The following is a 17,883-nucleotide window of genomic DNA, read 5'->3' on the forward strand; positions in this document are numbered from 1 at the left end:
AACATTTGTTCATTTTTTTCCAAGTAGTGTTTAGAAAGATCTATTTCATCATTTCCACAAATGAAAATTCATGCATATAGACATGATAAAGTGACAAGAAAACACAAATACATCTGAAAATTGAATTACAAAGCAATTATGCTTTGAATTCATATGCTGTTTGGGAGCATAGCTTCACGCTGTACATTTTTTTCCATATCTTGCAATAAACCAGTCACTTGTAATGCAAATGGTATTGACTTGCAGTGTATTAGCATTAGTTCTGACTTCTAACAAATAAAAGTCAATTCTCCCATTATCTAGGAATTGATTATCTTCGCTACAGATGCAATGACATGTAGTTTGCCCACAGATCATCCAGTTCAAGATCAGCAGCAATATAACCAATCTTTCACCACATTAAGCTATTTGGGCCTATTGGTTCTCAAATCTTTGTGCTCTGCAGTAAAGTATCAGGATGTTTCTTTAGAGGCTTTACACTCTTCTTGTCTTTTTAGACAAATTACAGGTACTGCAGAATATGTTTTTTCTACTTATTTTGTGTAATCGTGAATTGAGTGTGTAAGTAAAACGTCCCTCATACAACTGAGCAGATGTCATGGTTTTCCCTGGTTTTAGGCATTCTATAAAACATGCTGTCTTGCAGGTTTTGAACAATTTGCAAACTCGTACATTTTAGAATGAAATTGCTTAGTAAAGAATTACATTAACAAATATTCAGGGTCCAAGGTGAGATTAAAGATTATAAAAGTTGCTTATTTTCTTAAGCCTATACTTGTAAAAAGTAGTCTACAAACTTCTAGTCATGTAATTTAATCTAGAAAACTGCTGACACGGTATTGATTTATGTAGACTTAACTGATGTTCTGACACATGACTAGAGGGTGTTCTCCATAATCCCAACTCAGCAAAGCATGTAAGAACATGCATAAAATTAAGTATATACTTTGTACCACTAATACTTTATGCCAATTAACCCATATTTTCACCGCAAATTCTGCTATGCCTGTCTTGTATCATAAACATGTTACATATATATTCCACACGTTACATATTCTAGATATCTGTTATATATTTCAATGTTACACATATATTCCAAAGAATATCATTATGTGAGATTTTAAAACTAGATTTTCTAAAATGAACTACTTTTTTAATTATACAGTACCTGAGTAATGCCTTATATAATCCTGATTTACACCATGTAGGTGAGTTTTTATGATACAGATGATGCAGTTTAACTGTGGGCTGACTCCAAAAGAGGCACTCCCATCGCCAGTTATATACCTGCACCTTGTACCAGCTGTGCTGTTTGGCTGGTCCCACTTTTTTGGGGGGGGTGGTGGTGGTGGTGGTGGTGGTGGTTAAGGCTCATTTTCTGCCAGCTTAACTCCCCAAACTCTCTTGGCTTACCCTAGAGCTGAGCATCAGTACTGGTAGGAGCAAAACAGCCAGGAGGAGAGAGATGGAGGGGCATGGCCTCTCTGCACAGCACCATCTAGCTTAGCACAGATATATTTTAAAGCCACATTTCCAGTGCACTCCATACGATTAAGAGGCCCAGCCTCTGTGTTTTAGTGCACTACCCGCCTCCCCCAGCTTTTAAACAAAAGACTCGTCTCTAACTAAATGCAAAGCTGCTTTTAAGAAATTGATTGAAAAATGTTCTCCTAGTACTCAGACTGGCTTTTATCTGAACATAAAAGTCAGTTTATCAGAGTTAATCCTTTTAGTATGCACTTGTCTTACAAGAACAATTTTCTTTCATTTCGTCAAGACAAAGGAATTCAGGAATTTCTGTAAACTAACCCTCCCATCGCTTTGTTGCATTTTTGTTGACATATTGGCAACATTCCTTCCAGTTTTAATTGGATTAAGCACATAGAAATCTAGTAAGTTGTAAATCAGACAGGATTCCAGCTACCTTTTTGCTATTGTTAAAAACAAAAGGTCTAGCAAAGAATAAACCTAAATAAAACCAGAGAGAGTCTATTGAAAGTAATGAAATCTTCTCACTGCATTTGCGCAGGTAGTTAATGGGAAGACTGGCAGAATGACAGATGTTTTCCCCAATTTTCAAGGAGAAGTCATGCTAACGCTAACCCCGACACATTCCTTCCTTCACAAAGAAATGTCACGATGCTACATGGTAGAAAAACATGAGTTGCTGCAAATATTTAATCCTCTCACTTCTATTCCTCTGAATGGGATCACCTTCTACTGATATAGGTTTTGATAGAAGAGCAGTCCCACCAATGAGCTAAAAAGCAAGCACAAAAAGATGAAATACCTGATTAATTTTTGATGCAAGCTCAAATTTAATGGAGAAACTGAAGTAGTATATTTGAGTATCTTTTGAAAAGGCAGAAAAAATAATGACTTGGAATATAATGGACTAATTTAATTTGAATACTAATTAGTATACATTTTTACTACTAATGTGATCCTCTGAATGTAATTGTTAATTCTAATTGTAGTTAATATTTATTTCAACTTAACTGTTTTTGTGAGGGAATAATTGCACAAAATGGCACTTCAATAAAAATAAAATTGAATAGTAAAAAAGCCATAGTGCAAGAGGAAGGTAGGTGTAAGAGAAAGACTGCTAGGTTCCTGCATGTAGTCATCCAAATTATCAGATGTGCAAATGCTGCAAGTTACTCCAGTTCCCATTTCTGATTTGCTTCATCCACCAAAGGGACACTGTTGTTAATGTGTCCTTTTTGTTGCTAGAAAATTTCCAATAATTTTAGCATATATAAAAAAGCAACTATTCTCCATTCTCATACAAATAAGCTTCTGCAACAAGGGAGTGCGCTCATCTTTAATGTAACCAGAAATAAATCAAAATGTTCTTTGTCTGAAAAATTCTAGTGTTATTAAGAAAGGTCTCATTTTTGAGCTTTAAACAACAAACTGCTTTCCTTTAGTTTCTGACAACACAACCCAGTGAGATTAATAAGACACCGTTGCTTCAGCCCAGTTGGTAAGCAGGAACTTTAGCTCATTATTTCTCTTCTAGCAGTATTTGATATTCTCAGTTTTAATATTACAAGACACCTTTACCATATGCCAATAGGCCAGTAAAGAATCAGATGGGACACCAGGAATCTTTTGAACCCAAATACAACTTCCAAATCCAAACCTAACTCTCAGTCTCTAACTACAGGACTGCTTACTTAGTTTGTTTTAAAAATACAAGTCAAAATTGCTTTAAAAAATCCTTGTTAAGACTTTGCTGAAAATTACATCTTCATGTAAAGAAATCTAGAAAGGATGTGCAATTTTAATGAGGTATTGGGGCAACCTATAAAACATAAAAAAAGGTTACAAAACCAAATCAAAATAAACCACTACATTTTCTAAAGACAGAACGGGTGAAAGATGCTCTACAGCTTATCATGGAGGCTACCAGGAACTGTACGCTGAATGGTACGTTGAGAAATGATTCAGCTGGCGAATGTGCAATGCATTCGTTACGTCTGTTCATAGGGGTCCAAACCCACTTCCATTACCAACACAAAAGGCTGTGAATTTTCAGCTTCTAATAACACCATTAAACTTGTAAGCTGCACCTCTGAAACTGCACCTGGGGTTCTCATATCCTCCCACTCTGATATTAAAAATATTCTGCGCATCAGCTGTTATTATGCACGTAAAAATGACACAGAGCAGCTTTCTCCACAGGCTTATGCTGACACCAACGCCCTGAGTCATTTTAACACTACTGAAGCATGAGGATTTTTGTCCAGACAACTGTAATCACTGAGAAAACCAGAACTTCAATGGCTGAGACCATTTAAGCTGTGTGCACTCTAGCAAGTTTTCTAGAAATGCATTTAAGAAAGAATAACAGTGTGAAAAGAATCACCTTTTCACGCTATTATTCCCAATAATATCCTCAGTGGAGTTACAAGAAGCTGTCTTTCAACCGATATTAAACTTTTGACAGGCTGCAGCTGTGTTCAGAACAGACTTTTGTTAGCCTGTTTCCACAGTCAGTCCCTGTTCCTGGAGGCTATAACTCGTCAGTAAAACTCCAGTCTTAAATTAAGCATAGAGGGAGATTCTTAGGGCTGGAAGCAAAGAACAACTGAAATCCTCTGCGATCACTCTTTTTAACTTTCTGCTCCAGCTTGCTGGTTTTGGCGCAGAATTGGTACGTGTCCATTAGCCAATGTCAGTTTCGTGAAATTGAAGTTATTACAAACATGGAAAATATTCTAAATAGTTTTCAATATAATATTCAAAATACCAGAAATTGAAGCAAAAGCAAACAAGCATTCTGCCCAAGCAAGTCAAACCGACTTAATCTGCCTCTCCAGCAGAGTGACAAAACCTCTAGCTAATGGGAACAAGGTACACGTGACATAGCTCGCCTTCGCTGACACTGCCCTTCTACACGGTCCGCCCTGACACTACCATAAACAAAATCACGCATCCCACTTCATCTGATCGACTTCACAGACACAAACCGAAGCGCCTAAATCAGGAGGAAGGCTGCGCTGTGTTCCTTCTTTTCAGTGAAGCGAAAGGCAACTTCAAAGAATAACTTGAATGACCTGCTGTCTTTCCCTTAATTATTGACTGTGAAATTAGCCTTAGGCAAGTACTCTCTAGGTTAAGCCTCTGAAGTGAGGAAAGATGAACCTGGGCCACAGAGTAGATAAAGCTACTGCAATATGGGTGCAAAAATGATTGGAAACCATTCACAGAAGAGTTAGCAAGGGTTGACAGGATATACTAAACACCATTCTTCAGGTCTCTTCCAAATCTTGGACTCACTCATTCATAGAATTTTCACTGCTGACCTGACTGTTTTTGAGAGCATGCTTACTAAATCTGCAGATGACAGAGAGCCAGGAAAAGCTGCAAGTATATTGAAGGACAGGACTAGTATTCAATCTTGACCAACCGAAAAAAATGAGTTGAGGAAATCACAATGCACGCAGGTAAAGGCAAGTACAAATTATCCCGCTCAGGAAGGACAAACACACCAAGGGGACGGCTAAAAGTTCTGCAGAAAACGATCCGGGGGTGCAGGGGATGGCAAATCGAACAGGAGTCAAGAATGTTGTATTGCCGCAAAAATTCAAACAAGCCCGACACAGACCCAGGGCAAGGCAGAGGGAAGGGACACACCAAATGGGGACAGGAGTACGCTTCAACTGGGCTGCCAGATGGCTAGAAGTCCTATGGAAATATACAGTATTCACTCAGACAATAACTCTGGGTAGAAAAAAAGGATGTATCTGCCTACGTGCCAGAGAAATGGCACATGCCAAAAACAATGTGTAAAAAAGCAGTTACTGAGGACATAACAAATGAAAATACATTTTTCCTGTCTATAGAAATAACCCTGCCTTTTATACCATGTAACTCCTTCAGGTAAGAAGAAAAGCTAAAAATTTTCTTGTGCTCGTCTTGATCATGTACCTGTACAAATAACTATTTCCTGTGTTCTTAGGGTGTTTTCAAAGTGCAAGCACGTTATGCCTTTGAGGATCCTTATATTCCATTTCGTACAAGAACTGGGGAAAAGCATCCTCTTCCGTTCAGACTGTTCAGTTCTGCCAGCGTCAGCTGGCTGTGCCCCAAAGTGGCACTCCGTGCTTTGTGGTGAGCCCAGCGGAATGTCTTGCTGCAGTACCTGTGTGATTTCATCCTCTTTTCATAGTAACCAGGACACTAAACTAACTCCAATTTTGTGATCTTCCTTCTCTCTGGTTTCACGAGTGCCCCTCTGTGATAAATCCAGCCATCAATAACGCTTCTTCCTTGCTAGGCAGCACCCTGAAAATGGTAATGATGTGTAAAATGTAATGATGTGTCAAAGACATTAACTGTAAATGTAAAAAGAATCATTGAAACTTTATTAATGCTCCCTAAATTTGAATAAATTATGATGTGCAGTCTCTATTAAAGGCTGTATCTGCCGTGATAAAGAAGCTACAACACACAGGGCTTGTGTAGGTGAACTATGGCACCTCATGATGTCATATGATGCATTTAAGAAGTGCAGCACCGTGGTGCTCAAAGAACTCCATGGTTCACAAGGAAAACAACTTAATTCAAACGAAATGCTGTGAATGAACACTTTGGTGTTGCTATACCTCTAGAACAAAAATAAATAAAAAAATGCTGGGATGAACACTTTGGTGTTGCTATACCTCTATAACAACAAGAAATAAAAACCTCTTTCCTGTGCTACAAGCTCTTAACTTGCAGCAAGTCAAGACAGCAGACAGAATAGGCAGGATATAAGACACAGAATTTGTATTCTTTTTATAACAAACATATTTAGGCTGAAAATATGTGACTTATGCCGTACTTCTAAGGCTTCGTCTGTCATCCTGAGGTGGGATTCTTCCTTGTAAACTTGTACAAGAAATCATCACCTGGCTCGTAACTTCTGTATTTATTAAAAACAGTAATTTGTGTCCTGAAAGCAGAATACTTACAGAATCAGTCACTGCCTGGAAAATCTATGCTTACTTCGTAATAATATATTTCAGATTCCTTAAAGGTGTTTATGTAACATTAATTAGAGATCAAAGACAATTTGATTAGTGAGGGAAAACACTGGTTATTATTTAAGGATACACTGGCTCAGCCTGAGCGCTAATATGACCTTAAAGAACTAGTTTCAACTAGTCTGATGGAAAGTAGGTACAGCTGATAGGAACCGTACAACACATGATCAATAATCTTTATTTATAGTTTGACCTTGTAGGATTGAAAGATACACTATATATATTCAGTGAAAGTAAGAATATGCTTTTTTTCTCTACAAAACATGACATATTGTTCATAAATTGAATTTCAGATTGACTAGAGTAAAAATCCATCCTACTTGAGTACAGAAAACTAATTCGTTATTAGTAGGAAAGAACCAAAAGTAATTTTGAAAAATGAATGGGGGAGGGAAATCCTGATTCCAGTGTAGCTGGTGGAGTTCTATCAGTAATTTAAATGCACTGTTGATTTAATGTAAGCAGGCCAAATACGAGTAAACTGACAAAGAATGCAGAAGAAAACCTGACATACCTTAATTACTGGGGGAAAAAAAAAAAGGCTGAGTATGTTATTTTACTTTGAATTATTATGTGCTTATTATATTTTGAATTATTGCACACATACATTATAAAATCATACTGTGAATGGTAGTGACATTTTTATTTCAAGAAACGGGAGAAAAACAGCTGAAGAAAGTTTTTAAGATGAGGCAGTTGATTCAGTGTCCTCTCTCATGTGTCTGTATGTCCTTGTGGCTATGCACGAGGCAACATGGGATTGCAGTTCTGCAAAAGAATGAGGTGCATTTGTTAACTTTGTAGCTCAGAGTAAAATGGCCATCAGTCCACATCTATAAACTTCTTGCTTCTACAACTAGTTCAAATAGATGAAAATCCTCCATACAAACCACCTATTCTTTCCAAATGGGTTCCTCCAAAGCCGTCATTGCCTATAAATAACCGTTATCATGTGAAATCTAAACCTTTCTGCCAGTAAGCAAGCACTTAGAAGAACAATGTATTATGCAAAATTAAATCATATGAATCATTTTGCAAGATCTGATTTTTAAGTGGGTACAGGCACTTAATATATTATTCAAAGAATGGAAACGTTCCCTTACCTATCATGCTATATTTAGGATTTTTTTTTTTTATGATGGAGAAATAAAAGAGATGAAAGGATGGAAACAAGCAGCTGCAGGGAAAGACAAAGGGAGGCTTAGTCCTAAAAAACAAAGCCAAGTTTAGTTCTGTGTCCCAGCTCATGCGATGTACATAGCTATGGACTAGATCACCTCATGAATTATTCTATTTCTTCCTTAAAGTCCAATTCCCGGAATTGTGTGGTTTGCCAGGAATCTCATTTTTTACTTTAACAAAAACTACATGGTTTTACCTCTTCATCTTGCAAAAAACCACCCCTCCACACTCTAAAAAGCCATCAGCAAGGATTCAAATGAAAATACGAACTCCTCCGTGTATTGCTTGTGATAGATAATGCATTTTAAACAAAACCGTCTTTCCGTGTTTTGCTTTCGAGTAGCTGCGCAAGCTGGACGTTCAAGGCCAAACCCTACCGACCGCTGCGTAGTCTCCCGCGGCAGCAGCCGAAGAAGCTGGATCCCGCCGCGGGGAGACCGCCGCCCCCTCAGCGAGGCTCCCCCAGCCCTCAGGGCACGGCCGGGCGGGGGGGCCCGAGCGCTGACGGAATACGCGGGCTCCGAGTCAACCTCTCCACCACCGCCTCCCCTGCCCGGCAGCTCCGACCCTCGCCGCCCCCCGCTCCCGGTCCCCTCAGACCTCGCCTGAGCAGCGCCGGGCACGGCACGTGCTCACCCCGCCGGGCGGCCGGGGGGGGAAGGAAGGAAGGAGGGAGGGAGGGAAGGAGGAAGGGAAAGCGGTGCCGCCTCCCGCCCCTGCGCTGCCGGCCGCGGGGCGGGGAGTGGCGCCGCGCAGCCCGCCCGCCCAGCCATCCCCCCCCGGCCTCGCCGCCCTCAGCCCCGGCCTCGCCGCCGGCCGCGGCCGCCACCGAAGGCGCGAAAAGCAGGGCGCATGCGCCGGTGGGGCCCGCTGGCTTCGCCGAGCCACCCTGCTGCGCACGGGCGGGCGGGAGGAAGGGGAGAGTGGGTAGTTACGTGATGACGCGCTGCGTGTCGCCAGTCGCGCGACCCACGCAGAGTCCGTCGGGCTTGTGCCTCCTCCTGGGCCAGTGCGCTCGGGGCTGTTGCGAGTGGGGGCGGGCGGGGCGAAGGCTTCCTCCCTCCTCCTCCTCCTCCCCCTCCTCCTCCTCCTCCTCCTCCTTTCCCTCCTCCACCTTCTCCTCCTCCTCCCCCTCCCCCTCCTCCCCGGGTCCTCTCTCCGAGGGCCCAGCCCCTTCCCCCCGGCGGAGCGGGGCCGTGCGGCGGCGGCGGCGCCTTCTCCTCCTCCCGGCCGTGCCGGACAATAGGGGCGAGTGCGGCGTGTGTCTCAGCCAAAGCGGCCCCCCCAGGCCGGCCTCGCCTCCATGCGCGGCGCCGGGCAGCGGGGCTGACAGCGGCTCCCGCCGGCGGCAGCGAGGCCGAGGGAGCGGCGGTGGCCCCGGGCTCGGGGCCGGGACTCGCCGCCTCGGGCGCTGACAGAGTCGTCCCGCTTCGCCGCCTCCCCCTCGCTCCCGGCGGCGGTTCCCGCCAGGCTTTGGCGGCGGAGGACAAAGGCCCGGGGCCCGGCGCGGCCCGGCCCGACCCCCCGGGGGGTGCGGGGGCGGTGAGGAGGCGCCGGGCCCCCGCGGGTTTTTGCCGCGGGCTTCCCCCCGCCGCCCCGCTGCGGCGAGCCCTGCGCGGGCAGGTGCGGCGGCGGGCGAGGCCGCTGCCCTGCGACGGGTCGGCGCACGGAGGCTTCTTCAATGGAAGTATGCTACCAGCTGCCGGTGCTGCCGCTGGACAGGCCGGTGCCTCAGCACGTCCTCAGCCGCAGAGGGGCCATCAGTTTCAGCTCCAGCTCCGCGCTCTTCGGCTGCCCCAACCCCCGGCAGCTCTCGCAGGTAGGCACTGCCACCGGGCCCGCTGGCTCCCGCCTCTCCGCGGCGGCGGGGTCTGCGCCGGCTCGGCGTCCCGCCGGTCCCCTGCCCGGGCGGGCGGCCCCGGCCAGCCCCCGCCGTGCCGCTGCCGGGCGCCAGGGCCTGCTTTTGGTGTCAGCAGGGAGATGGTGGTGCCGGAGAGGTGCGGCGGGGGGTGGGCTGGCGGCGGAGCTGCCCCCGCGGGCGCCCGGAGGGCTGCGGCGGGGGGGCGGCGGCAGGGGCGAGCGGCCTGCCTCCCCGGCCGAGCCGCCGGTCGCGCCTTCCCCGCCTGCTACCAAATGCCGGTGACGAGAAAATACAGCGTTTTATAGGTTTATGGCTAGTTATTGTCGAGGTTATGTTTTTAGCGCTGGTTGTAGTGCGAGCGGTGAACTCCTTGGGGTTTATTTCCAGAGCCAGTGAATTATTTGTTTCTTCTGTAATTTTTAAACTAGGGCTGTTTTCTAGCTTTTTAGCTTGGGCTTTCTTTGAAGAGTCTGAGTTTCCTATGGGGTTGCCAAAAGCTGCAATGACTTTACCGAAATAATGAACATGCACTGCAGTGTTTTATTTGGGATGCTAAGCTATTTCTCCCTCCAACTATTAAGACTTGGCAATTCGTCTAGAAAGAGACAAAGATCCTTGGCTTTTTCATTTCCACGGTATTGTTCCCTGCCCACATTACATCAGTCACAAGATGAACTATACTATATTTTGTTTCATCTGATCATGTTGGAAGTACTACAAAAAGGGTCATTATAACTATCAGGACAAAAGGGAGGTTTTTCTTGTGAATGCTGCCGTAAATTTCTGAATATGTGTTAGTATGGTTTCCCAGCAAACAGTGATAAAATTATATTCTGGTGGAAGTCTCTGGAGAAAATTTGGAATTATGGTGGAAGGCATGTGTTTTGGTGGGAAGTCAGGCTGTTTTGGCTTCTAGGGATTTCCTATAATGTCTAGATTGAAAGGCCGGTTTCTGTGCTCTGAAGTATGTTGTCCTTACAGAAGATGTTGTTTTCGCTCTTTACATGTGTAATGGTCTTCTTTTGTTGTTGTTTACATTTTTGGGGTATCTTATTAAGTTATTCTACTTTTTCATGACTTGCTCTGCTTCATATATGCATATATAGAAAATATAGAGCTATTAGTCTCTTTTGGTTTTGTCCCTGGTTTGGTAGCAGTGAAGCTCTGTGTGTGTGAGCATTAGGCATGTGTATGTTTGGGAAGGAACAATCAACAAAATACTGTGTTAATGACCAGGAAGTTGAATGCATATGGAAATAATTATTAGTGAGCAAATGAAGGTGAACGTATGTTGACAACCCTCCCTTCCCCGATTATGAATGTAATAATTGACAAAAACTTTGTTTTTATGACGAATTAGTTTTCTGAGTAGCAGCTGGGTTAGGATGTTTTCCATATGTAATGCCTGATCGGAGTTGTACTTGGTGATGGTGAACTTTCCGTACATGTAAGTCTTCTTGAAAGTCCAATCCAATTTAGCACGTTTTGTCCTGTGTGAATAAGAGAAGAGTCTCTCTTGTTTGAAGCATTTATGGTCTTCTGGGAAAAGGAATAGGCAAAATGGTCAAGGTGATATATTGTTTTTATTCCTTTTCTGTGTGGTCTCCAGAGCAGATGATGCATGAAGTGTATACAAGCTTATGAAATTAAATATGGTATTGACATGTAAGTATTTTCTTTTTCCAACTTTCAAGCTTCTCAATGGATTCCTTGTTTTCTGACCAATATGCTGCAGGTATATTAGAGTGAGTCACAGGGAGAGGTGCTTGAATAACTTGTAAAAAAGTGAAAACTGTGTGTATGCTTGACCAAGTAGTATTTCCTTTGAGTAAACCAGAGAAATAAGTTTATGCATTAATAAAAGGGAATTAGGATATTTAAGTGAGGAAGTCTTTGCTAATATGGGCCAGCTGATTAGAGTACAGCTATGTTTTGCTGTCTTTACCTTTTTTTCCCTTTCCCTGAAGCCTCCTGCAGACAATAGGATGTGAATGTCTACCAGACGTGCAGTCACAAGCTGGTGTAAATGATGGACTAAGAAGCATCACCAGTGAGATTAATGATTCTATGTAACTTCTGAACTTAACTTCACCTTGCAAGTCTCCTGTAAGGCTCCTAGTATTCCAGTTCCGTTGCTGTTCAAAGAGGTCTGAACCCTTACCAGTCTGTCGTTTTTGGTCTTCTGCTTGGGCTAGCTTTGAGCAATAGGAGTAAAACTGGAGATGTGTATTAGCAAACTCAAGAAGTGGGTATGTACAGCCAGCATATTACAGTTAATACACATTTGGCAGATTTTCTTAAAAAGTGTAAGGTCTTGAAAATTGAATTCCTGCTTACAGATTGAAAGTGAAATGATTGAGGCATAAGACATTTTAGGCTTATCCTTTCAGGAAGAAGGTATTTTACATGGGAAACACAGGTGAGACAAGCATGCTACATTAGACATAGCATTTAATTGTGACAATGCTAAGCAGGCAAATATTTATCTCTTAATATATTAAGTGAAATTTCAGTTTAATGCTTTGTTAAAGTTTCACTAAATGGGTTCAAAATGGGCTGTGTGTTGCTTTTTTAAAGCTTAAATAAAGTGGTGCTGGAAATGACCTCAAGAATTCTAGTCTACTCCTCTCAGCCCCAGGAAGGATAAATTGTACTTACAGTGTTATTAGCAGATGTTTGTCTAATCTGTTTGCTTAATCTGTTTTTGAAGATACAGTCTTATGAGATGTGGTGAGCTGACATAACTCATTATTGCTGAAGGTTAAAGTCCTGACATTGTGCATGTATTATTACTACTTCCTATATGCCATCTCTGATGCTTGTCAGGTGTTTGCTGATTCAGTTTACTAAAACAGCAGAAAACTAACACAAGCAGGAAACTGGGTAGCCGCCTGACATCTCTTTGAATGAAATAGGCTTAGTGAAGTTTGTCAGAACTGTTTTAAAGGAAAGGATGGTACCACTAGGCTTTTGAAACCCATAAAAGCCTCAAATAATAGAAATTACGCAATCTCACTAGACAGCTGTTCTTAATGGCGCTTAACTGTTCTTGTCATAAGAGAGTTCTTTCCTAATACTGAATTTAGATCTTCCTTGTGGTGATTTACACCTGTTACTATCCCCAGTAAATGTAGAGAAAAACATATTCCTTTTCTTTTTGCAGTTTTCTTTTATGTATGAATTACTTCCCTGTAGTCTTCTTTTCTTTAATTTCGAAGTATTAACAACAAAAATAGTAAAAGTGACATCTGTTTCCTGGAGGTAATTTATGATATTTATTGTTCAAGTCCGGTCAAGTGAAAAGCTGCTATTCTATGGGTTTGTACAATTGTTTGAGTTAATAATTGTCTTTGAACATGAAATAATTTTAAATACTAGTGTTAAAAGCTGTCTTTAAGGGCACTTGAATGGGTAACTGTTGAAATGACTAGGATACTTCACACTGGTGAGATTGAGTTTAGGTTCACTGTGAGATCAAATGGATGTTAAGTAGTACCTTGGATCATATGTTTAGAGTGTTCATTCCAAATGTTACAAAATGATGTTTTTTAAATTAAAGCTGAGCTTTCAGAGGACAATTTTGGATTCTTTGCCTCATCTGTTTTTTGACTTGTGTTGTTAATAGTAGTAAAAAAGAGTTTCTAAAACTGTACTTCAGTGAAAATTTTTAGTCTGATTTTTTTAATGAATAAGGGTTTATAATGAAAACTACTTTACAAACGTAGCTGTGAGCACTTTTAGATTGTGTCCGGCATTGCACCCCCCCCCCCGCCAAGTTGAATTGACATAAACATATCACAAGTGAGTAAGAAAACTTTGGCCTAACCTGCTGTTTTTGACTCATTTCTATCCCTCTACCTTGTAACTGATTCTGCACTCTCTTCAGTGCCTCCAAAAATGGCATCAGTGGTATCTAGTAGCAGTGTCTGAATAGAAGTAAAGATCTAGTTTTGGCCTTTCTGTCCTTAAATGTTTTAAATTGATGATGGTAAAGAAAGATATCTCCTAAGGATGAAATTGCATGAAGAGGGGATGGACCAAATAATGGTAGACTCCATTTGAATCTCAGAAACGTAGGCACTAAGTCTCTACCTGAAGTACCAAGTATTGCTGTGTACCAGGTAGTACCATGTACTGCTACCTGGTATTTGATAACCTATTTCATGATCCCTCTTTATTGCATCTCCATTTCATGCATTTAAGCAATATAGCATCATGCTTTGTGACTCTCCATGTGATATATACCTGAACAGCAGACTACAGATCATGCACATGGAAGCCTAGATTTGACTTAGAGGATGCAGTGGGGAAAAAAGTCACTAAGAGCAGCTGGAAGTATACTGCACTGGTGGATTCTTCAGTGAGAGGTACACGCTTCCTCTGAAAAATGTATTCCCCAACATCAGCCAAGTGCTTGGGCCACCTTTTGCTGTGTAACTGCTCTTTCCAGTGTTTTTCACCTGATGTGATCCAAATATGTTTCACTCTGCACGTAGCATTACAAGTTGCAAGACATAGTTGAGAGGTGTATTTTTATGGTCTGAACGTAGGCCTTGGTCTTTAATCCCACGGTTGCACCTTTTTGCTGGGAGAAGTGTTGACATGACCTATTTTTCCCTTGCAGCTGCTCATTTCTGCTCCTGCATTTTCCTCTTAGTTGTGTCAACTTTTTTTTTTTTTTTTGATCAGGTTATTTTTCAGCACTGGCTGACTCATAATACAGTTTCAAAAATGATTGTGCCTGTTAGTAAGGAGGAAGCAGTACGCCACAATGCTAGACCAGGAGTAACGAGCAGTGGGGAGGCAGAAGAAATGCCTTAGGTTGGCCCTGCTATTGAATGTGGAACCTTACCCTAAACCTCTTCCTTTCCTCATCCACTGTTTTTCATAACTTTTCTTCTATACCTTTCTAATCCTCTCCATCAGTGTTTCTCAGTTACTTGCTCTTTTATTAGCTTTCTCCTGCTATTTCCCATATCTCTGCTGCATGAATAATTAACAAGTTAAAATAATGAAATAATTTTCATGTTGTGATTCCTAGCCTCTGGAATGAATTCTGTGTGTTGCTGGTATGCTTGCCATTCCCTTCATCTTGTATTTATTGTGTCTGGTTGCTGAGATTGCATCTATTTATATGAGAGGCAGAGACTAACTCTGACTCTGTGCACAGCATGGACAAGTTCTGATCGGGGATTTCATGTACTACAGTAACTTTATGTGGCAGTTCATTTTTAAAATGCTCTCTGAGTTTTATGACCAATTAACTTTTTCATATTGGTACTTTTGTTCTGCAAGAGGTCATAGCAGCTTATTTCATGGCATATAACTGCCTATGTAAGATCTAAGCAGAATAATAGTTTAAAGTCCCCATTAATTAGATTGTCTTAAATCACCAGAAGTTAATTCTTCTTTGTCCAGATTGTGTAATAGTATGTTTTGTGCTTTGCATGAACCTCAATTTTCTGATGCTATCTTTAAAGAGAAATTGTTTTGAAAAGAGAGATTGTAGCTATGTGCCCCGTAAGTTGTGAAATACTGAATTTTAACCGTAAAACAATTTTACAAGAAGTTGGCATTAGTATATGAATATTCAATATTCTATATGAACTAATAATGTAGTACCATAAAGCAAATACAGGTTGTTGGAATTGGAAGTGTTTTGTATGGGATGTCTGTTTCAGCTGCTTTTCTTTAAAAAAACCCCTGTATTTGCTAAGTAAGTCGGTTTTTTTAGGTTGCTTGAGAAAAGCAACAGTATCCAAATTGGGTTAATTCTGAGTCAATATGGTAATATGCTCAATTATGAGTTAATGAAGTATCATAAAAATCATGTAATTTTCTGACGTTTCTGTTGTTCTACTGTTTTGGCATGTGGATAATAATGTTGAGAACATCTGCAGTTGAATCCTTATTTCTTCAGTTCTTTTATTTTCTGCAAAGCCTATGGGGTAAAAAAAGCCCTGGTAGTAGAATGGTGATTTGTTAGAACAGTTCTCTGTCATGTGAATGACTGTTGGCTTATTGTTTTCTTGTGTTTCCCTCATCACTCAGTATCTACAAGTTTCCACTGGTTTTCTGCTAAAATTGCATGTTTCTGAATATACGCAGTCATTTTCTAGCACAGAGGTTCTCAGATTCATGACTGTATTTCCAGATCCTGTCAGGTTATGGCTCATGTATAAGAAACACCTTTTGGATTGGACTAAACCTATTCTATTTGCCTTTCTTAAAAATTCACTGAATCTGCATGGAAATAGTGAATAATTTGGCACCTCAGATCCCCCCCAAGTGTGAAACCAAAGTAACTTGGTTGTCCTTTACTGTGTAAGTCTTTGTTAACGCACATCAATACTTTCCACATGTGAATTTGTACAGTTGGGTGTCTAAGGTACAAATTCATGTATCTCATGATATGATTAAAGGACTGTAGTGTATTCTGTTAGTTCGAATATTCTTTCCTTGTAAATGAAGGACTGAGGATGAACATGCTAAAAACTTTAAGAGTTTAATCTTAATCTCAGAAATCATACTAAATAATACATTTAGTGCAAATAGTCCTTTGTGTGCATTCACAGCTAAATGAAATGTTAAATTCTACTTGAGAAAATTCTTTTGTGTAAGCAAATACAAATGCTTGGTGTGTGCATGCACATGCGCGTAGGGTCTTACAGGAAGCATGTGTCTGGGACCAGGAATTGAACCTAGACCTCTCAAATTCCAGTTCAGTTTTATGCACAGAAATCCTCATAGGAAAACTTGGAAGAGTTTGTGTTTCATTAGATGTGAAGTTTTCCTCAGTTTGTTCTGATTATGTCATTAACAAGTAACTGCAGTGTAAATAAGTACCCTGTGTAATCCAGCAAGGCAGCCTGCCAAAGACAAAATATTTTATTATAAAAATGCAGTTCTGGAAAACTGGATTTAAGGGTTAGTTGGGGAATTGTTTATTTGTATGTTTGCATCCTAGGTGTATTGCAAGGAATTTGTAGCCAAATACTTTGTTTTCTTTCTGGTCGAAAATAAATTTGTGGCTGTTATCTCACCTTCCCTGCCCTCTTCCCTTCCATACCCTGAGAATTTTTTATTTCTGTTACAGCAGTCTAACTCCTATTTTCCTCCCACTTCCCTCTGCTTTGTACACCTGTGATACAGCAATCTGATTTATTATCTTCCTGACCACACTCCCACAATAATTATGATTAAAGAGATTCCTGGAGTCTGCTTTTCATGGCAAGGTAGAGGGCAAATTCTTTTCTCAGCTTCTAGCTGAAAGCGTGAAGGAGCCAAAATTTGCAGCAGGCCCTCTGTCTCTGCCTGCCTAAGCATCAGAGTATGCTGCAATGAGAATAATGAAGATTGCTCTGTATTACCAGAAGATTTTACTATTTCTCCCACTCCTTGCTGCCAGATGAGGTATGTGGAGAGGAGGCTTTCTCTACCAGTGATTTTATTTTTTTTTTTTTTTCCCCCTCCATAGCAGACATAGCTGGAGGCTACTCTGACTAGTAAAACTGGATATTTAATACATGCGAAACACAACCTGTTGCCCACTTTAGGGCAAAGGGTCAATTCTGTCCCAGGGGGAAAAAAACCAAAGGAAAAGATACAGGAACCTATTACAAGGCTGTGAGGGAAAAGGTTATAACGGGAAGCTTGAGACTTCAGTAGGTGGATCAGCCTTGGAACAGGAAAGGTTTAGCATCTTTGTGCGTAGTCTCTGTCTGATGTGGTGGTTCTTAGTTGTCTTAGAAATTGAAGTACGTATGGTGTTGGGATGCTGACAAGCATGTGGTTTCCTGAGGGACTCAGTTATACACCTAGATCAGAAGAAGTTAACACTCTTAGAAAAAATACTCTGTTTTTTAATAGTATAGTCTCGTAGTGGAGGGACCATCGCTGTCATGGCAGGAGTGACGCTGGCCTGTGTTATTTCTTGCTTTATGTTTGTAGCTAATACACTCCATATATTGATGTTGCAGTTGATGGCACGCTGAGGAGGTTTCACATTTAGTCAGGCATGAACTTGCACTTCCATGTTCTTAAACTTTTCAGTGAAGTTCCTGTGCAACAGTAATCTGAAATGTGTATGTGTGGTGGTGGGTCTTGTCAGTAGTGCCCTGTCTTAGCTTCTCTTTTGGAATGGTAAAGGCCTGTAACCAGTTTTCAAAAAGTCTGGAGTACTTAAATTTCCTTGATTATGATCTGTGGAATTTTAGACTTTAGATTTCAGCAACTGCAATAATTGAGCTCTTTCTGGTATTGGGCAAAGAAAAATCCATACAGTTTCTTTTACAGCTGCAAACATGG

General features: G+C 41.5%; 1 protein-coding gene across 1 annotated transcript in view; it reads left to right on the forward strand.

Moving 5' to 3' along the window:
• Positions 1-9,316: 9,316 nt before the first annotated feature.
• Positions 9,317-17,883, forward strand: part of PDE7A (phosphodiesterase 7A) — a 75,781-nt gene continuing 67,214 nt past the window's right edge. The window contains exon 1 of the mRNA XM_050891277.1: positions 9,317-9,534. Within this exon, the coding sequence (XP_050747234.1) occupies positions 9,397-9,534 (138 nt within the window). The 5' untranslated portion in view covers positions 9,317-9,396. The remainder of the gene's footprint in view (positions 9,535-17,883) is intronic.

This window comes from Gymnogyps californianus, chromosome 2 (assembly GCF_018139145.2).
Source record: "Gymnogyps californianus isolate 813 chromosome 2, ASM1813914v2, whole genome shotgun sequence".
In the NCBI taxonomy this organism is placed as follows: Eukaryota; Metazoa; Chordata; class Aves; order Accipitriformes; family Cathartidae; genus Gymnogyps; species Gymnogyps californianus.